General features: G+C 41.3%; 1 protein-coding gene and 1 long non-coding RNA gene across 5 annotated transcripts in view; one reads left to right on the plus strand and one right to left on the minus strand.

Annotated features, from left to right (window-relative positions):
- DLC1 (DLC1 Rho GTPase activating protein) overlaps positions 1 to 19,099 on the plus strand; it is a 380,903-nt gene extending 361,804 nt beyond the window's left edge. For all 4 annotated transcript variants that reach the window (XM_038399289.2, XM_038399290.2, XM_038399291.2 and 1 more), the window contains 10 exons: positions 2,682 to 4,108; positions 5,414 to 5,590; positions 7,532 to 7,691; positions 7,919 to 8,117; positions 11,806 to 12,019; positions 13,054 to 13,168; positions 15,657 to 15,875; positions 16,625 to 16,842; positions 17,051 to 17,224; positions 17,910 to 19,099. In XM_038399289.2, coding sequence (XP_038255217.1) covers positions 2,682 to 4,108; positions 5,414 to 5,590; positions 7,532 to 7,691; positions 7,919 to 8,117; positions 11,806 to 12,019; positions 13,054 to 13,168; positions 15,657 to 15,875; positions 16,625 to 16,842; positions 17,051 to 17,224; positions 17,910 to 18,015 — 3,009 coding nt within the window. In that variant the 3' untranslated portion in view covers positions 18,016 to 19,099. The remainder of the gene's footprint in view (positions 1 to 2,681; positions 4,109 to 5,413; positions 5,591 to 7,531; positions 7,692 to 7,918; positions 8,118 to 11,805; positions 12,020 to 13,053; positions 13,169 to 15,656; positions 15,876 to 16,624; positions 16,843 to 17,050; positions 17,225 to 17,909) is intronic.
- Positions 12,691 to 20,012, minus strand: LOC122460023. The gene is made up of 2 exons (XR_006281064.1): positions 19,795 to 20,012; positions 12,691 to 13,181 (listed from the first exon to the last, which is right to left on the minus strand). It is a non-coding gene; the product is annotated as an uncharacterized LOC122460023 (long non-coding RNA).
- Between the last annotated feature and the right edge of the window lie 1,722 nt (positions 20,013 to 21,734).

A 21,734-nucleotide genomic window follows, 5' to 3' on the forward strand; every position in this document is an offset into this window, starting at 1 on the left:
TGTGGCGCACTCTCAGCTACTGTGACATGTCAGTACACTTATGTCAACTATTCACACTCTCCTGTTCAGCTGTGATGATGACTCGGCTCATATGGTGCTGACTAATCCAGCATGGACCAGAGTAAATCATCATCTCAGCTAACTTGAGTTGACTCTTCAGACCATGGTGGTAGAACACCAGAATGCTTCATCATGTAGGCAGGTTCAGAGGGAATGGAGGATTCCCAGCCTTTCCTACAAGATGCTCAGCTTGCAGGGTTGGACCCATTACTCCTATGCTTTTTAATCACTGTTTAAAATACTAATCTAAACTAAGGCAAAATCTCTGAAGAATACTGTTAAATAAGCTTGAAGTAGTTTGCATATTGGTAAGGAAATCAGCATGGTTTGTAGAGTTTCTCTGCTGTTCGCTCAGGACAGTCTCATTTGTCAGTGAGTCTTAAACTAAGACCACTACCATTCAAGATGAGAAATGATAGAATTTCTAGTTTGGATTTGGTATGATAGTATATATGAAAAGTTTAGTTGTGCTTATTGATTTTTAATAGTAAGGTAATAAATAAAGGAATTGGCATTATAAAATATTATACCCTGGCCTAAGTCCTTGATTGATGGGCAAAGGCATTGTGAAATGTTTTTTTGCGGGGAGGGGAAGGAACTTCTCTTCAGTTCAGTTGAACAGTTGGATAGCAGTCTGAAAACATATCTGCTTGCTACAGGTCAACAGTAGTCACGACTGTCCACTGGAAGTGAATAGCTGCAGATGAAGATGACTAAACTTATGCAATACAGTGCTGCTATTCTCGTGACAAGAATGCATGCAAATAATCTTAAAGGTGTTTACCAAGATCAGTCTCCTGTCTCCCTGCCCCTCACCCCCCCCAATCCATTTGTGGTATGTAGCAAAGAAGATTCTGAAAGATAACACTTTGTGATAGCATACACATAAGAAATGTATAATGAAGTTTTCTGACTACCAGAAGATTTCTGTTTCCTGAAATCTGGTCTCTTTCTTGTTTCTGAGCCTCATTAACAACAGAGTGATCAAGATTTGTGTTAAAAATTGGCCTAATTTTCTACAAAGTCTGGATCTTATGTTTTGGTTTGGACCCATTTCTGGTTTTGACTCAAGCATCAGTGGAGTAATATACAAATATAGGGCCAAATTCCACTTTTGTTGACTTAACGAAGACCAGGATTTGGCTCTTAAAGCCTTGTTTACAAGAGGAAAATTAGCTGTTGCTGACAAAGTGTCAGCAATAGGTGCATCTGAATTAATACAGTTTTCTTGGTCTTCCCTTGTAGTCAAATCATGTTCAATGTCAATTGAGTGGCACCCATTGTCAGGCATAGGTAATTTTCCTGTTGTAGGCAAAACTTCCCAGTTTAATTAACAAGGCAAACTTCTCCCTTGTTTCCTCATTCATGAATGGAATCTTAAGTTTCAGCATCCAGACCACAGAGTGCAGTGTGTCCTCTATGTGCTGTACATACGTTTGTAATGGCTTCTGTGGGGTTTTTTGTTATGGTGGTGTTGGGTTTTTTTGTTTGTTTGGTACTTTGTCTTCTTAAGGAAAACAATTTAAACAAACTGGAACTTTGGCACGTATTAACTATGTAGAAAACTAGCTTTGGCAAGCTTACCTTTTGTTCTTTGTTTGGCACCAAAGGTGTATCCTGCATGGCTATGGTGTGTTAAAATAGTACTCTTTTTAGTTCTGGTCTTCCAACTTGTGTGTCATATGATCTTCTCCATGTAGATGGAGGAGAAGTGTGGTGGTCATACAAGATCATTCCCTTGCAGTAAAAGATTGAGGCTTAAGCGGCAATGTTGAAACATGCCCTCAGGCACTGCCCATACATCAAGTATAATCAGTGGAGACGTTACTGACAATTTACTTGTGTTATACACTGTTACTGGCTTTTACTGCTCAGTATCTATGAAGTAATGTTTAAAATTTCCTGGAGCTAATCTGAAGTAGAAACTTCACAGGACAATCTTAGTGTCAGCTGCTGGGTTATGGGGGAGGAAAGGACCAGGTAGCAGCCTGGAGGCATTAAACTGTAGCAGTGTAATAGGTTCTCTTGCTATCTCATTAGTCACAGTTATAAGACCATTTAAGCTTCAAGGATGTGTAAGAAGTTAAGCTACTACAATTGAGAATGTCTGAGAAGCATCTCTTAATTGCAAAGGAGAATATAAACAGAGCCACTCTCAACAGAGTAACATTGGAGAGAGACCAGGGTGAGCCCTGCCCCTCACTGACTCCAGTTTAAAATTTTATGCATGCCAGGAATTTCCACTGATCTCAAGGGTATCCACTGCGACCAATTAATTAAAAGCCTAGAGATACTGGGGTTTGTTGAAAAGAGCAATTTAAGGCATATTATTTGGTCTGTTTGCTTTATGTCTACAAGGCGGCTTTGAAATGAACTTCAAACATATATTTTCATCTATTTAAAAAAAAAAGTCTTAAGATATATTGCATATTATGTGTTATCATGACCTATGATTGGCTTAAAAGGCCGAGTCTTGCTCTAATTGAAGCCCATGGATGGCTGTTTTGATATTAACTTAAATGATAGCAAGATCACACACTTAAGTATACTTACTGAAAGGACTTTGCCATCATCACTACCAGTTTGCCATTATACCTTATGGATGCTCTCTTTGCTCGCAGAGTGAAGATTCCGATGAAGATGAGCCTTGTGCAATAAGTGGTAAATGGACTTTTCAAAGGGACAGCAAGAGGTGGTCCAGACTTGAGGAGTTTGACATCTTCCCTCCAAAACAGGATTTGAATCCCTCATCCCCAGAAGCGCCTCTCCTGACGAACGCAGCTAGCCATGAAAGCGTGCTGACTGACCTCAGTGAGCGTCAGGAGGTAGCTTCCATTCACAGCACCAGCAGCACCAGTAGCCACCAAGTCACCCCCCAGAGTGAGGCAACCACCACCAGAACAAACTCAGTCATTAGCGTTTGCTCATCAGGCAACTTCATAACGAACGATGACTCCTTCAGCAGCCTGCCCTCGCCTAAGGAGCTGTCTAGCTTCAGCTTCAACATGAAAGCTAATGAAAAGAATGCGAGGTCTAAAACGAAGAGCCTGTTAAAGAGGATGGAGAGCCTGAAAATCAAGAGCTCTCACCATGGCAAAAATAAAGTCCCTTCCAAACTGGGTCTTATTATCAGTGGGCCCATTCTGAAAGAGGGCCTGGATGAGGACAAGCTAAAACAATTTAACTGTGTGGAAATTTCTACTCTCAATGGCAATCATATTAATGTCCCCATTGTACGAAAAAGGAGTGTCTCCAATTCCACCCAGACCAGCAGTAGTGGTAGTCAGTCTGAGACAAGCAGCGCTGTCAGCACACCCAGCCCCATCACAAGAACACGCAGCCTCAGTGCATATAATAAAAGGGTGGGAATGTACCTCGAAGGCTTCGACCCCTTCAACCAGTCAACCTTCAGTGATGTCATGGAGCAGAACTTTAAGAACAGGGGAAGTTTTGCAGAAGACACTGTGTTTTTTATCCCTGAAGACCACAAGCCAGGCACCTTTCCCAAAGCGCTCTCCAATGGTAACTTCTCCCCATCAGAGAGCAACTCTTCAGTGAATTGGAGAACTGGAAGCTTTCATGGACATGGCCATCTCTCCCTCAGGAGGGAAAACAGTGCAGAAAGCTCCAAGGAACTGAGCACTGGGAAAAGGCGCAACTCCTCTAGCTCAGTGGGCAGCCGCCTTAGCATTTATGACAATGTACCAGGCTCAATTCTGTATTCCAGTACAGGTGACCTGGCAGACCTTGAGAATGAAGACATCTTTCCAGAGCTAGATGATATCTTGTACCATGTAAAAGGGATGCAGAGAATAGTGAACCAGTGGTCAGAGAAGTTTTCAGATGAAGGGGACTCTGATTCAGCACTAGATTCTGTTTCCCCATGCCCTTCCTCTCCAAAGCAGATTCACCTTGATGTAGATAATGATCGAACAACCCCCAGTGACCTTGACAGTACAGGAAATTCCTTGACTGAGACTGAAGAGCCCTCAGGAATGCAGGATAGAAGGGACTCTGGCGTGGGTGCATCACTGACACGGTCCAACAGGTCAGTAACAGGCTTCTTCCACTAGACATGGGGTGGGCAAACTTTTTGGCCCAAGGGCTACATCTGGGTGGGGAAACTGTATGGAGGGCTGGGGCACAGGGTTTGGATGTGGGAGGGAGTCTGGGGTGTGGGAGGAGGTGTGATGTGCAGGAAGGGGCTCAGGGCAAGGGGTTGGGGTGCAGGAAGGGTGCAGAGTACAGGAGGGGGCTCAGGGCAGGGAGTTGGGGTGCAGCAAAGGGGTTAGGGGGCTCAGGGAAGGGGGTTGGGGTGCTGGGTGCAGGAGAGGTTTGAGGTGTGGGCTCCAGCCTGGTGCCACTTACCTCCTGGGAGTGGGGTGGGGCATGGTGCTGGCCACTTCTAGGAGCAGTGTGAGGCCAGGGCAGGCAGGGAGCTTGCCTTAGCCCCGCTATGCCATAGGGCTGGCAATCCCACAGGCCAAATTAAAAGCCCTGATGGGCCAGATCCAGCGCTCCAGCCATAGTTTGCCCTCCCCTGCACTAGACCCAATTAAAGCCTTAGCACAGAAGTAGCTGTGGTGATTAAAGCAAATATGTGATTTTTACATATCAGTTTCAGAAATTAATGGTGAGGATAATATTTTTATAGCACCTTTAATCTGGAATACTTTCCAACCAAGCCACTTTAAAACAGTATATTTGTTTATTCAAAATGTTGTATCCATCACTGAAATGCAACTCTTTTTGCAGTGCAATGTCAAAGTCATCTTCACCAGCAACATTAAAATAGCTTTTTGAGGGTGGGTGAGGAATAACTTGTCAAACTGAAATTGTGGTGTGTGGGAAATGCAGAATGTAATTGCCCGAATTTTAAATAAGACAGAATACTGGTGGTGGTATCCCTGCTCTTTCCAAAACAGCATCACAAAAGAGACCATGGCTGTGTGGTCAAATCCTTCATTTTAGAACTTGTTGGAAGTGCCATATTTTGAACATCATAGTGCCCCTTCGTACCATAATGTGCAAATTGCCATGATAGCACTAACTACATCGCAGTAATCAGCCCAGGTTGTGAGCTCCCACATTAATACCTGGAAATTTTGCCTTATCTACTATATATATGGAATTAGGAGTTTCTGATATGTAGTAGATAAGGCAAAATTTCCAGATGTTGTCAGAAATCTCAATATGGAATGGAATGTTCTGCTAAATGGCACATTCTTAAAAACACTCATTAGAACGTATGGACTCCACATCATTGGAGAGAATCCTTTCATTGTGGTTTCCACATGTACCTTCCAAAGACGCTTCAATAAATTGCTTTTTATTTTCCCCTCCTTTCCTGCAGGCATAGACTGAGATGGCACAGCTTTCAGAGCTCCCACGGGCCCAGTTTGAGCTCTGTGTCATTACAGATTAATAGCCAGTCCGTGGCACAGATGAACCTATTACAGAAATACTCTCTTTTGAAGTTAACTGCCCTCCTGGAGAAATACACACCTTCCAATAAGCATGGCTTCAGCTGGTAAGGATCATTCAAACCCTAGGGATTTGCCAGTAACGAATGAATATAGAAAACATGTCACTAATCCCCAGCTATCTTCCCTGTTTCTGTTTACTTGCATCTAACATTCTGCCACACTCCTAGGGGGCTCTAGCCTCAGAGAACAATACTAAACCATTAATCCTTCACTTTGTTTTAATGTCATTGGGGGTCAGATGCTCATTAATAGGGAGCCACAGAGAGTGGCTGCAATTAACGGGGAGGGACATGGGAATGCATTTCAATACAGATGCTCATGGAACACAGACCAGCTGGCTGCGCTGGGAAAAGTCCAGCTAGCATCCACAGCACAAAGGAATAATCATGTATTAAAAGAATTCGCACTTAAGGAGACCTACTTCAGAACATCTTAAGATACCAGAAAACTGTCTTCAAAGTCTTCTGCCTTTCTCCATCATTGGTATTCTTCTTTATATCATTTATTTAATGCAAGGGCACTTCAGCTGAGTAACTTTCCATCACTTTGAGTGTGTCACTATCTGACCGCTAACTTTTTTTTATGCTGAATACATTCTGTTTTAAACGAAAAACCCAAATCCAGTTAAGTTATTTATAAAAACAAAATAAAAAAATTCAGCAAGTTTGGAAAAAACTGCGGAGTTTTCCTGTAGCCGCTTCAGGTTTTCGTTACCCAGTCAATATTTTTTGTCAGATTAGTGAAATAGAAAACCTGTTATTGCCATATCTGTATTGCAACCCTAAAGCAGCAAAAAGTACTATATTTTTTTTCCCCCTTCGTTCTTATGGCCTCCTCCTTTCTCCAGGACTCTGAGTATTTAACTCCAACATCAAAGTAGCTCCTGTTCAAAGGCTGTTATTATGTGAGCCATGCTAAATACAGAAGTTGTTTGTTCTGAAAGACAGAAATAAGTATTGACCGGTTATCCCTGCATGCTTCAGATTCTCAGTGGGGATCGTAATGTGTTCTTTCACATTCTGCTGGCGTGTTTTTTGACAAAGCAAGTATTATTCACACATATATCAATAGTGCCCATGTTTAACTATAGTGTAATACAGTTTGATTCTTTTTATTTTTTGTAGAACAGACTATCCCCCAAAAGCCTAATACATTGTATAGTTAAGTCACCCTGTTTTCTAACACTGTTGTGTCTTCTGAAGTTTTGTATCCTACATTAACTTTCTCTTTCATTAGCGAGATGATCGCAACATTTTCAGACACTAAAGGATTTTTTTATTTGAGAAAACACTCTTGAGACTCCAAGAGTAAATAATTCTTTTGAGCTCTGGTAAATTTTTCCTCTGAGTCAAAAGCAAATGGAAAGGCCTCTCATTGAAAGTAGGGGCCTGGCAAGGAGGGGGGTCCCTCAAAGAGGTCATTTGAAGAACTGAAATTTTTAGCTGACAAACTCAAATGTATTACATCAGCTTCCTGCTGTTACACATACGAGTGGGCGGTCGGCCTGGCTTGAGAGCTTTATAGAATGAGTGGTTGACATACAAAAAGGTTATTGTTCACATGCCCATCTTTCTTGAGAGACCTAAAGAAGCTACATTATAAAGGGTTGTTGGCCACGGGATTTATTTTGACTCTACTATAGTTCATCCTGGCTCTTGTTCTACCGCATAGCATTTGTCATACTGGAGTTGATAGACTAGCACCACATATTAATACTTGCAATCAACATATAGCCCCTTCCTAACATAGAGATGCTCCATTTCTACCCCCGCTTTCCTCTGTGGAAAAGATTAAATGTTTTCAGTGCTACAGCTAAGGCTTTCACATAGTATTCACTCTGTTAAAGTCTTTCTATTTCACTTATTTTTTAGCATGTTACAGCTACTGGAATCCAGAAGATAGCGGTGGGTGGGAGTGGTTAGGAATGATGTGTATGCTGTGCTAACAGCTATGCTTTCTCCTTCTCATTCTCTCTGCTTAAATAGGGCTGTACCAAAGTTTATGAAAAGGATTAAGGTCCCAGATTATAAAGACCGAAATGTGTTTGGAGTTCCCCTGCCAATTAATGTCCAGCGTACAGGGCAGCCTCTCCCACAGAGCATTCAGCAAGCAATGCGGTACCTCCGTAGCCACTGTTTGGATCAGGTTAGTTTCACTTCACTGCCATTCTACTACGCTGTCACCATCCCAGCACTTGATTTGATTATTGTTCTTGAGCCAGATCTTCAAGCCCTTATTTCTTTTTTACTCTAGCCATATTCAAGCACAATTCCCATTGAAGTCACTGGGTAGGACTGTAGGATTTGGCACCTCCTTGGTGGATTAATGTCCTTTTTTTTTTTCCCTTCTTTTAAATATGCAAACACATGTAGGTTGGACTGTTCAGGAAATCTGGAGTCAAATCAAGAATCCAGGCTTTGCGCCAAATGAATGAGAGCTCAACAGACAGCGTTAACTATGAAGGCCAGTCTGCTTATGATGTGGCAGACATGCTAAAGCAATACTTTCGTGATCTACCTGAGCCGCTCATGACCAATAAACTCTCTGAGACGTTCTTACAGATCTACCAATGTAAGTCCTCAGATTCCCAGGGTGATACAGAAAATTGGGCCCTGGTTTCAGAGACATATTCCCAAATATGCACTCCTACGATGTCTAATTTACAAGGCTGAACTGCCAAAATATATCCCTCATCTGGGCACCACATGTGTTGGCTGCTAGGGAATTTGGAAACAATGCCATTTGATACCATCATATACTTTACTTTACTTTTTTTGAAGTCTCCATTATTTGTCATCCTGCCTCTTATGAGACTGATTTTTGGTTCTCTAGTTATATGGTGATGCAGCTGGCAAATTTTCCCAGTTTCATCTGTTTCTGAATGCTTGGAACCAATACAAACCCTCTGCCTCTTTGAATTGGAATTTCCTGTCTTCTCCTGGCACACTTGATGATGAACTTTATTTTAAATCTTAATGTCTCATTTGCAAGTGGGGGGAGGGCATGCAGATACAGGGTTAGGAGAGCTTTGACTTCTGAAGAAATTTGCAAACTTGCTTTGAAAATTACTATGTTCTTTTACATCAGGATTGATCAAACAATCAATGTGACATTCCTTAATCTTATGTCATTTTATGCCTGATAGCAGCACTCATAAGCTTATGAAAACATTTTTAATCTTACAGCTGCCATTTTATCATTTCTACTTTGGTGCCTAGGGTAGGAACCACAATGGTACTTAGGTACCCGAGGCCCAGCGTTGGCTCTACTGCAATCCACAAGACTCCTGCCGAACCCTGTTGGCATCTAAACTCACTTGGTGCCTAGGGGCTTGTCTACACAAATAATTGTTTCATGGCATGCTGAGGTGTGACTCTACCCCGCACCAGCCTACCACAGACAAACTGTCCATGTAGACCCTGCTGATGTGCAGTTAGTTACTTAATGCACTTTGATCCAGTTCTGTTTCAAGGAGGGTTAAGATCAAGGTGGGTTCCCTTAATCAGTGGCCTAGAGAGTCATTTTCACTCTCTCTAACCCAATGACTATTTAATTTATCCACAGTGGAACAGTCATTGGGCTAGAAAGGTGGGAGGCTCCGGTCCAGTCTCCCAGCTCCAATCACTTTTTTGTTGTTTCTCCACAGTGGGACAGCTTCAGCAGGAGAGATTGCAGGAGCCCCACATAAGACTATCCCAGAGCTCTGCGATTAGAGCTCTGTCCCGAGAGGTGGGAGACCACCATCCAAATCCTTTCTCCCACTCTGGCAGAGGAAGGAATTGGTTCTGGGTCTCCCACATCCCAGGCAAGTCCTCTAACCACTAGGTAGAAGTCACAAGGTGGGTGGGTGCTGCTGATGCAAGTGCCACCAGCAGCCATTCTGCATAACATGCGGCAGGTACCTAGCTCATTTAGCAAGAAATATCTTAGGCACCTCAGCCGTCTGACTCTAGGCGGCCGGTTCCTGTTCATGGATCAGTAAGCAGAGTTACATGCCTATCTCCAAGAAAGGGACAGGGCGTAGCACATTACCTCTCATTGGCATATCCGATTAGCTAGCTCTGGCGGCTGGCATGCTGACTCTTTGTGGATTGAATTCTTAGGTGCTTATCTTTCCCTATTCATAGAGGGAGCCTAGGTGCCTAACTCGGCTTTTTGGATTGCAGAGTTGTTCTTATGATTTTGCGCCCCCGCCCACCCCTCTCCCCCCATGCCTAAAACTGCGGTACCACGATGTTCAGTGTTGCAAAACTGAAGTCCCTTTGCAGATTCCTCCACCTAGCTAGTATACTGATGGGCACCCTATGCATAGCATGGTTGGACTGATTTCCAAAATTCTTTGTTTTAACATACTGTGTAGTCTAATTATCTGGAAAGAAACAACTAATCTCCCAGTAGAATGATTTCCCTTCATTTCAGCTTGATAAATTGAGCTCTGTACAGATTTGATGCATTGTGTAGTCACCAAAAGACACCATACACAATAGATGATCAGATCACACCCCAATTCCCAATTTTCCTCTGTGTTGAGCTGTTAGGATGAGAATACCTAACCGTTTCTTTGGAATGGGAGGGCGGTCATAACGTTTAGATCCTCTGACCTCCTCGGGAGGCCAAGTTGATGCATACATGGACCTTGTGGTTTCATGCTGCCTCTGTGGTCCCATGGTGTCCTCCTAGGCTCCATGGTAGCATAGCTCCAAGAGTGCTATGCTGTGAAGGACTCTTCATGCTATCCATCTAGGTTTCATCACTGCCCTCATCACCATATCTGAATACCTTACGTCACACCCCACCTTCCCCCAAAGCTCCCCATGGGAATTCTACAGGGCCGAAGAGGTTGTGCTAATGCCAACTCAGTTAGCACCAACTGATATGATGTGGGATGGGGTGGAGAGGAATGATGGCTGTCCCACCACCCTGGACACCAACCTTGCAGAGAAATACTTTCTATTGGCTGGTGCCAGGGGAAGTTTAATACAGTGCTACAAAAACTGCACTCCCCCATTCTGCGTCTCCTTCCCCTGGGATTGATCTGCAGGGGTTGCAGCTGGTCTTCCCATAAAAGGGGGATGAGTGAGGCCAGAAGTTTGATCTGCTGTCCATAGACAGCAAAATCCTTTGGAAGTTGTACATTTTTCTTCCGTGTGTATGGCCAGAATTTCCCCTCCCCTTGGTATTATGCTTAGCATATTGTATGCTGATTGTGCCTGTGCACCACTTGTAAAATGCCTTGAGCTTGTTGAGGGTGGAAGGCAGTAGATCATATGTAAGATATTTTAGTGTACTCTTTAAAACATTTTAACATCACCACCTACGTCAGTTTAAAAAAACCCTACAGTTTATCTTATGCTCAAAGTGATGCAAAATAAACGGTCTGTTAGTAATGAGAGAATTACAGATGAGATATACCGCCAAGTTTTTCTTGAGCATGTCATCAAAGTTTTGCAGTGCTAATGATGGTGGAAAGGCCACATGATTCAGCCCCTCAAATTGCCTTTTTGGAGGTGGCTCACTGGCACTCACTCTGAGAAGCAGAGCTGGCCTGGGTTATTTCATTTTTTTTTTCCTTCAGACTTTGTTTTTATAAAAACACGAGTCAAAATTTCCTGCCCAAGGTGTTTGTTGTCCGTAACCATGGAGCTCTGTAATGGTATGGGGCTGCATGTTAGTGACTTTTTTCTTTTTCCACCATGTGACTTTGAAAGATCTACTCAATAAAACAGACCTGTGTGTGTTTGGTGAAGCACTTTCTGGTATTTTATGGCATCAGTGTTGAAAAGGTTTAGTACCCATTTATTTGTTTTGTTTTATTGCTTCACTGATTGTTAAATGCATTTCCCTTGTGAACTTTATGGGAGCTGAAGAATTTTTGCTGGAGTCTTGAGTTAGCTGGACGTTGTTTCCATGTTTGCTACTGCCCATGATCATCAGTCGGACTTCTGCAGTTAACAGCCCTTTTAGCAGGGCTGCAGGGGGATGTAGTGCTTGAAACTAAAGTCTATTACAAACTGTGGTATAGGCACAACTTTTATACTATTGAGTTTCTCTTGAGGCAGGAAATAACTGAGGGTAGATAAGTTGGTGGCAATAAAAAAAAAAATCTTTTGTGTGTTCCCTGTGACTGGTATGCATCCTGGAGGAAATCCTTTCAAACTTGAGTGAAATAGTTGAAGCTGGAGTTTTGGATTGGGATGTATTCATGCTTGTGTGTGTGGAAAATCAATGAGCTGATGAGAATATTACTAATGTTATGCAGATGTGCCAAAGGATCAGCGGCTCCAGGCTATCAAGGCTGCTGTTATGCTTCTACCCGATGAGAACAGGGAGGTCCTACAGATTCTTCTTTATTTCCTGAGTGATGTCACCGCTGCAGTGAAGGAAAACCAGATGACACCAACAAACCTTGCTGTGTGTTTAGCACCTTCCCTCTTCCACTTAAATACTCTCAAGAGAGAGAATTCTTCTCCAAGGTATGTCTCCTGCAGTTGTACAACAGTATTAAAATAACACCACTAGGTATCCCTGAGGATTAAGGCGACATGTTTTAGCTTCCTTACTGCATATGTCTTGCAGGGGTAATTCACCTAATTCAGTTGTGCCACTATCCTATGTCAAACTAAGTAATTAAACTTTAAATTCCTAGAGTTTAGGTCAAGCTAAAGAATGGATGGGTGTTATGAAGTTCATTGGGAAACAGGGGTTGGTAGAAAAATTGAAGAGGTGGTCAGATAAGTAAGTAACCAGGTCTGAGGAACAATAGATTTACCCTCATTCACTGGAGAATGGCACAGTTTACCCATAATCAGAATGGAGTAGTCCAATTAGTGCGGCTTCCTCATTTACTTTACACATAAACACACACTAACGCTGGTATTCAGATCACCAGCAAGAACAGGGAACCAAAGTGTTTACAGACAGGTTTTATTCCAATTTCCTCTTATCTGGGGGCTAATTGAAAGGAAAGGCTTTGCCCTAGTGGAAAAGTCACCAAATAGATTACCAGGAACTGGAATCACATGGGGGAGTTAGGCTGAGCATTGCAGCACCTAACATTTAGGGGCCCTGTCACTCAGTGGAATTCAGAACCCGGAGTTGGGAGTGAGTAGTAAGTGCTATTTAAACTCCCCCCCCCCCCCCTCCTCAAGACATTGAACTGTGACTGGTAACCAGCCTTTGAGGTCATGTCAGCAGCATCCCCACAGCTCGAGGTGGAGTCTGTTTTCCCATTATGAACACTCAATTCTCTTTACTGGAACTGGTCATGATGGTCAGCTAGGCAGCCAGTGTGGCTATTTACAACTATGAACAAGTTTTCAATGGGTTAGACTTGCCACAGAACAGGCATAACTGCAGTAGCAAGAAAAGTCATCAATAACATTTAACATTACATCAAACTTTTCTGTCCTAGGCAGCTCTAGTCTATGCCATCAGGACATTGTGCAGTTATACTACTTACTTACAAGCCATTAACTAATACTGACTTGTTTATTTTCTTCCTCCGTAGGGTGATGCAGAGAAAACAGAGTCTGGGCAAACCTGATCAGAAAGATTTAAATGAAAACTTGGCTGCAACTCAAGGCCTCGCCCATATGATTGCTGAGTGCAAGAAACTCTTCCAGGTGAGACAACCATCTGTGAAACAAATAGCACCATTGGTTCAGCAGTAATCAAAAGAGCTCTGTGAAAAATAGACAAGTATTCAATGGAGAGCCAAGAGTCTCTTTAGTTTGTTTAGAGACTATATTCTTAGACAAACAGATAAGCACCTTTTAAAAAACAATATAAAATCATAGGACTGGAAGGCATCTCGAGAGATCATCCAGTCCAGTCCCATGCACTCATGGCAGGACTAAGTATTATCTAGACCATCCTTGACAGGTATTTTTCTAACCTGCTCTTAAAAATCCCCAATGATGGAGATTCCATAACTTCCCTAGGCAACTTATTCAAGTGCTTAGCTACCCTGACAGGAAGTTTTTCCGAATGTCCAACTAAACCTCCCTTACTGCAGTTTAAGCCCATTGCTTCTTGTCCTATCCTCAGAGGTTAAACGAAAACAATTTGCTTCCCTCCTCTTTATAACAACCTTTTCTGTATTTTAAAACTGTTTTATGTCCCCTCTGTCTTCTTTTCAGATTAAACAAACACAGTTTTTTAAATGGTCCCTCATAGGTCATGTTTTCTAGATCTTTAAATCCTTTTTATTGCTGTCTCTCCAATTTATCCACATTTTTCTTGAAATGTGGCACCCAGAACTGGACACAATACTCCAGTTGAGGCCTAATCAGCACAGAGTAGAGCAGAAGTAGTATTTCTTGCGTCTTGCTTACAACACTCCTGCTAATGCATCCCAGAATGTTTGCTTTTTTTACAACAGGGTTATATTGGTGACACATTTAGCTTGTGATACACTATGACCCCAGATCCCTTTCTGCAATACTTCTTCCTAGGCAGTCCTTTCCCATTTACTTCAGACCATTTCTCCAGTTTGTCCAGATACATCTAAATTTTAATCCTATTCTCCAAAGCACTTGCAACCCCTCCCAGCTTGGTATCCACAAACTTTAGAAGTGTACGCTGTGCTATTATATAAAAAATTGATGAAAATATTGAACAAATCTGACCTAGATCCGATCTCTGCAGGACCCTACTTGTTATCCCCCCTCCATCTTGACTGTGAGCCACTGATAACTACTTTCTGGGAATGGTTTTCCAATCAGTTATGCACCCACCATATAGTAGCTCCATCGAGGTTGTATTTCCTTAGTTTGTTTATGAGACGGTCATGCGAGACCATATCAAAAGCCTTATTCAAGTAAAGATGTACCAAATCTACTGCTTCCCCCTATCCCCAAGGCTTGTTATCTTTTCTAAGAAACCTATCTGGTTGGCTTGACGCTATTGGTTCTTGACAAATCAATGCTGTTATTCATCACTTATTCTTACACACACGCACATATATATAAAGTTTGTTGTAGTTTGATGCTGGTAGTGAGGACTGCAGTTTTTCCAACCTGCGGGGTTCAAAAATTGAGTCAGATCCCAAAGCATGAGAATGGTTTTGGGAGGAGGAGCTCCGGCAGGTAGGGCATTGGGGTGTGGAATGGTGTGGACATTGTTGGGTATCTGACTTGAGAACCTGGCCTCTGATTTGCAGAAGTGCTGAGCACTCAACCGCAAACTGAAGTCAATGGGAACTGTGCTGTGAACATGTAAATTGTTACAAAAAGTTGAGTACTCTGAAAAATTAGGCCCTATACTTCTCAAATTGGGCACTCAGAATTAGTGTAAAACTTTTATATTTTATATATAGTGTGTCTTCCTCATCTGTAAATGGGAATAATAATACCCCTTCACCACATAGGGATGTTATGAAATTAATTCATTAATGTTTGTGAAGTGCTCAGATCCTATGGTGGTGATTGCTGTAGAAAAGCCCATGAGGCTATTAAAAATTCTGTGTTCAGAACACAGTGAGTAGTGTGCAATAAATGAGGCATGGGGCACACATTGTACAATGAAAAGAAATATTGAGTAGCTGTTCCTATCGTGAGCACCATTCGTTCTGTGCACGGAATGAGGTCCTGTGTAACAATAATTAGATCATGTAATTAAACTGTATCATAATGCATGCACACAAGGGGATCAAATTAAGGTTTCATGAGCAATTTTAATTCTGGCACTTAACGTGAGTGCTTGATTTTGCAAATGTAGCATTTTAAATATAGTTTGGGTGCAGTATATAAACATATATGCACCCCTCCATGTCTTTCCCTGTTTTTTTCTCATCAGGGTTGTGACTATATTTAGCTTTTAAATCCCAGTTGGCAGAAGTATGTAGCAAATATTTCTTACAAAAACTGGTGTGTTTTTTTTCCCCTCCATTCAGGTTTTTTGTCTTTCTTCTTTCATTTACACACTATCAATCTCTAAATTCATCCTCTGTGTTAATTGTCATCCTGCATGTCTTCAGTGGGGGGCTGAGTTCAGATGACTGTCGTTTATGAATTTCTGAACTGTTAGTTTTGACCCTACTGAGTCCTTCAGTTTCTCTCAAAATATGAAGAAATGGTTCTAGGATGATGATTCTCTTTCTGCAATTCCCAGATTCCTGAAGAAATGAGCAGATGTCGGAATTCTTACACAGAGCAAGACCTGAGGCCCTTAAGCCTGGAGGAACTTGGGCGAAACAACAGTACAGAGCCCTCAGACTATCATTGTTACCTTCAGGATTGCATGGATGACCTGCTTAAAGAGATGAAGGACAAGTTCAAAGGCTGGGTCAACTATTCCACATCAGAACAAGCAGAGCTGGCCTACAAGAAGGTATATCAGTGGAGTCCCAAGTTCACAATTCCTGTGTAGTTGGCTTTTTCTGTGGTTTTAGTCTGGTACAGAATAGACTTTTTAATAGATGAGGGTACAGCAGAAAAGAAAATGATTGGTAAAATGCATCTGTATTTTGAAAAGTGATTATGGAAAAAAAAAGCCTACACACCCTAGTGAGTCTGCTGTTTTTAGGGACAAAAGTAAGTTTATTCCTGTTCGTTCCACAGAGCCAGCACATCTAGAAGACAGCTCACTGTCTCCTGTACTTTCTTGTGCATTATAATCAAAATATTTTCTGAACTTCATTGATAGGATCAGTTACCCCTGTGCAAACCTATAGCCAACAAACTTGCACAGATGTAACTGGAGGTACTGTTTGGCCTGTAAGAACCTTTATTACTTGTAAGAAAAGAAGCTTTCTTGCCTCTCAGATCAAGTTTGCAGAGCTGGTAGCGAGAAGTGATTGAGAGGCAATAAAGATGGAACCATAGGGTGCTATTCTCAGTTTCCCTTTTCAGTTCAGAACCACTCTTGGAAGTTACTCCCTTTAGAAAGTAACTTAGGAAGTTTGCACATCAATTCCATTGGGCCATGCAGCTTATTCTCATGCATGAGGTTTTCTTTCTTCTGACAAGACTAATAAGACATGATGTTTTGATCCCTTTATAGTAGGTTTTTCAACACTAAGAAATTAAGAAAAAGTGTAAATTGTAATAGTACTGACAAGCCTATGCTGATGTTCCCAGGTGTGTGAAGGACCCCCGCTCCGGCTGTGGAAAGCCACCACTGAAGTCCCTGCTGTGCCTGAAGAGGTTTTAAACCGTTTACTTAAAGAGCAGCATCTTTGGGATGAAGATCTCTTGGATTCTAAAGTAATTGAAACCTTGGACAGTCAGACAGATGTATACCAGTATGTCCAGAACAGCATGGCACCACACCCAGCCAGAGACTATGTGATTTTAAGGTGAGTTTTCACATACTGCAGCACTAGGCTTAAGACAGAGAACTATCAAAACTTAAGAAAAAAGTCTGGTTTACACTACTTCAGAAGAAGGGAGTTTGTAGACACATGACTATTTATGCAAATTCTAGCAGTTTTTCTAAGACTAGTAGAAACTTGTCACATTACTGTAAGAAAAGGAAGGCAATTATTTCATGTTTGTTTTTAACAGAACATGGCGGACAAATTTATCAAAAGGAGCTTGTGTGCTGTTAGCCTCCTCAGTGGATCATGATCGTGCACCAGTGGTTGGTGTTAGAGTTAATGTGCTTTTGTCCAGGTATCTGATTGAACCCTGCGGGTCAGGAAAATCCAAACTCACCTACATGTGCAGAATTGATTTAAGGTACAGTCTACTGCTTTGTCCCATCAGATTTTGTTGGTGGCGGCAGTTCCTCGGGGTGGGGGGATTCGTTTTGGGTTGATTATTCAGCATTTGTACTAATGGGCGGCTCATATCATAAGCTGAGGAAGGCTATGCCTCACCAAACAGTCCCACATGGCCCCACCCACCCACACTCTGCCTCAAGACCCCCTCCTGCTTGCCGCTTCCCCCTTGGCCCCAGCCAGGCAGGCTGCTCCTCTTCCTGGAAGCATGCTAGGGCGACAACCTGTGGGTGGACTCTCACACAGTTATTCAGTAAGCCAGGTACATATTTTGGTGGCTCTGTTCTTTATGTAGGTAGTTGGTTTTGTTCCCCTTCACTTCTAGTAGGCATGAGTATTTGAGAGAGAATAGTTGTATTCACACACTTCTTACATTGGTGACAGAGCCCAAGTTCTGATGAAATCTTATTTTTCTTTGGTAAATCCGTGTGCGTTTGATTTGGATGTTGGATTAGTGAAAACTAATAGCCGACCTCTCCAGGGAAAAGAGGTTTCCATAGAGTTCTGTTCAACCAGGCTTTTGGAATAACCAGTACTGCAGCCAAGTAGATGTTCATTTGAGCGCCTTTGATATACTTTTGTTGAGTAAGGACCAGTATTGCTGATAGAGCTTCTCATTTATTTTGTTTCCCTCTATGCTACAGGGGCCACATGCCAGAATGGTACACTAAGTCTTTCGGACACCTATGTGCATCGGAAGTTGCTAAAATCAGAGACTCTTTCAGTAATAAAGAAGTAAAATCCAGGTGACTACAACTACGCATTAAACCCATCATCAGTGTACACATTCCTAGCAATTGAAGACTATTGAATGGATTATAGCATGACATGCAAGTGGTGAATTGGAAGACTAATATATTGAATTGGACTATGACCATCCCATACATTTTAAAGCTGCTTCCTGTCTGGGTAAGGTCTGTAATATAGACCTTGACTGGAATATATAGGAGGACTGTATGCAAGGAAAAATAAACTGTATATTGTACGATTACAAAAGATGGTTTGAATTGCTTCTGAGAAGCAAAACTCTAAACACAAATATATTATGAATGGGGGAAAATACTTCATTCCCATGTGATTATTAGCTTTATGTACATATGTCATTTTATTTGTAATGTGTTGAGGGACTGGTGTATCCACTGGAATAGCTGGTACTCTTCAATGTGCTCTCACTGAGAGAAGCAAAGAAAGGTTTGCACAGAGATAAGTGTGAATGAGTGTAATTGTTGAAAGGAATAGCTAGAAGCATGGTGTCTGGCACACTGATATGGATCCACAAAATGGATTTTAATGTATTGGATACAGTTCAACCTGGAATCTCTGACTACCCAATGGACCAGCAGCAGCAATCCTTCATTCTTGCCTGTTTTGTGTTACTAACATTGTTAACCTGTAAGCAATTGTTATAGTAGACTTGCTCTGTCTGTTTCATACCCATGTGATCTCTTTAGGAGTGATTAGCAAATTTACTGCAGTACAGAATACACTTGTAAACTATGTAGATTGAAGTAGCGTTGAAATTCCTCTCTAGTGGTCAAAAAAAGCCAGTAATGTCAAATGGTTGTATTGCCTAAAAGTGAATATTTGTTGCATTTACTCCTGGATGTGTTGTAATAATTTTACATGATCTTGGTATGTTTCACTATATCCTAATGGTTTGAGAGGAAAATGTAGACCTAGGAATCCTGATGGTAGGACTCCTAGGGCAGCAGACAGAGTAAGTTGACTAGGAAGATTCATATGGATTTTCTCTCTCTCCTTTACCTGCCTTTCTGAAAGCTGCACATTAGCATGAAGCTTTGAGAGCTTCAATGTGAGCCATTTAATTTTTTTTTTAAACCCTTTGGATATTTCTCACTGACAATCATGTTATGGACAGTAGGAAACCAAGAGGTCCTCCGGAAAAGGCGGTCTTTATGCAGGTTTTACGATAAAGTACGGATTTGATTTAGAGATGCAATATTAAGTGGAAAATGTGTTTTGTGGCTGAGGGTATGAATGAGTTGCAAGGTGGCTGAGACTTTGTTACCATTGTCAGTATTATTTTTATTTTTTAATGGCAAATGTATTAGTTTCTTCATAAATAAGGAGCCCTTCTATATTCAATTTGAAACTTTGAATTTGTAAAGTTATATGGTGTACATACCATTCTATCATAAATATGTATACTTGCCCACAGTGTACTGTCAAACATAAGTAAAGCATGATAAAGATAATAATTTAAAATATACTTGTATTTATACCTCAGATATTCTTTTGGATTTTTGTACCTCAAGTATTTTTTTTCCTTCTAGTGTAAATATGCTTTACATGATTAAGGTTTAAGAGAACACAAGAGGAAAAGGTTTATAACTTGGTATATGTCTGTACAGAGTATAATCAATAAGTGCACTATTAAATGTTTAAAACTGGGGGAAAAATCTAGTGTCTTCACATCTTTTTACACATAGTTCTTCCTAAATTCCTGCCCCTAATCTATGTTTCATACTAAGTCTGATCCTGAGAGATGCTGGAGTGCTCTTAATTCACATGGATTTCAAAATTGCTCTAGAAGTCACCAAATCCTCGTCATAAAGCATCCTCCATTCAGCTCCCACTCAAAGTTCCCAATGACATCAAAGGGAATTTTTGCCTGAATGGGAACAGGGACTGTAGAATTGGACCCAAATCATTACAATAGCTCCAGGAAGCAGAGTTCCTACCCTTGTTAAAGAGATCTTCTGATTGAAAAAATTGCATTAAGATAAAGCTTCATTTAAAATGAGGTTCACTGCAAACAGGAAACTCTGCTGGCTGTCCAGGAAGTGTGTAGGTTCTTTCAAAACAAGAGGACAAATGAATAAAACATGAAAATCTGAGAGTTAAATCCTATGCACCAATGAAAAAGTCAAGCAATTAAAAATTAAGATCATAGTCAATTGAAATACCTCTGGGCATCTGGAAAAGGATTTACAAGATTTTTTGGGGTTGGTTTGGGTTTTTTTGAACATCAAATCAATTATTAAAATGGTGCTGCTTTCTAATTAAGAAGTGCACTGGGTTTAAAACTTTTGTTTTGATGAGCAGGGCTGGGTAATCTCAACTCATTTATTTTAATGGGACAGCTCCTCCAAATTGGACCCACAGAGCAGTCAGTGCAAAGTAGTGATAGGCATCTTGAACATACTTTTATTGGTCAGAGCTAAACACCCCTTTGCTGTTAAGAGTTCTACAATATTAAACTTCTCAGGTCAGAAAACCTTGACCTGTTTTATTCTTTAGCAATCCTCTTTTGGGCTTACACCATGAAGCACTTCCCCACACTCCTCCCGAAACTGGATAGAGTAGTAATCCATCTGTTAAACAGCAACTAACAAAAACTGATAACTGCATGATGAGATGAAAGCTGCATCTTCAATTTCAGGGTTTTTTTAACCCATGCTGAAGTTTACTCAAACCTCAGTTAAAGCTAAACATGGCTTTTCTTCTTCCTTGGCAGATATGCCAAAAAAAATCCTGCCTCAAACATTTTAGACTAATAGTGACCTAAAATGTCTGATTTCTTTGGAACACTTTGCTAATGAAATAAGATGGGCTTAATATTTTGAAACAAAGTCAATTTTTCTTCACCTTGTAACTTTAAGCCTAACAAGGTGTTTGTTTGTTTGTTTATTTCAGATTCAAGTGCCCAACACTAGTCTCCTTTCCGTCTTTTAAAAAAAAAAAAAGTAAAGTAACACTCATACACCTTAACTCTTATTCAGACCAACTTCTATTGCCATCGCTGGTAGCTTTGTGCCAGGAGTGCTGAATTGCACCCCAATGAAATTCCCAATACTTTATCTGCATGACAAGCTATACGATTCTTGCCTAAGCGTAGCTCAGTGAGGATCAAGGTATTCTGTGCAACTCCAGTTTGAATTTTTGAAAAAAATCAAGCATGACATTCTCGCAGGTTTCATGGGATTCCAAAAACTTTGAAGAGAATTTCCCAACACCATGAAGTCCTAGTTAATTCCAATGAGTTCACCCTCAAGCACTACATGCTAAACTCCCTTAGTTATTTTGAGGTCCTAAATGAAGTGACCACATTGGTCTCAGCTCAGTTCTTTAGGCTAGGAGACCACCTCACAAGCCAGAAGCATCTAATTTGACAACCTGATAAGGTGAGGTGCAAGGAGGAACTGAAGACACACCTCTCCTTAAGTCTGAATGGCAGTGGCTGTGACCCCCCACAGGCTGGGGTTGGAAACCCTGACTAATTTTTTTTTTTTAAACTGCAGAAGAGTTTGTGATTTCCTGTATTTAATAGGATAAATCATCAAACAGCTCAACTTACAGGCACAGGTTAAACAAGCCATGTAAAGCATTTTTTACTGAAATGTGAAGAGTCAGGGCCCTAAGACAGTTGTCAGAACAGTTCATATTGGAGTCTGAGCTTATTTATCTTAAGTTCTTCTAATGTTGCTTGTGTATACTGGAGGTGGAAG

Source organism: Dermochelys coriacea, chromosome 4 (assembly GCF_009764565.3).
Source record: "Dermochelys coriacea isolate rDerCor1 chromosome 4, rDerCor1.pri.v4, whole genome shotgun sequence".
Taxonomy (NCBI): domain Eukaryota; kingdom Metazoa; phylum Chordata; order Testudines; family Dermochelyidae; genus Dermochelys; species Dermochelys coriacea.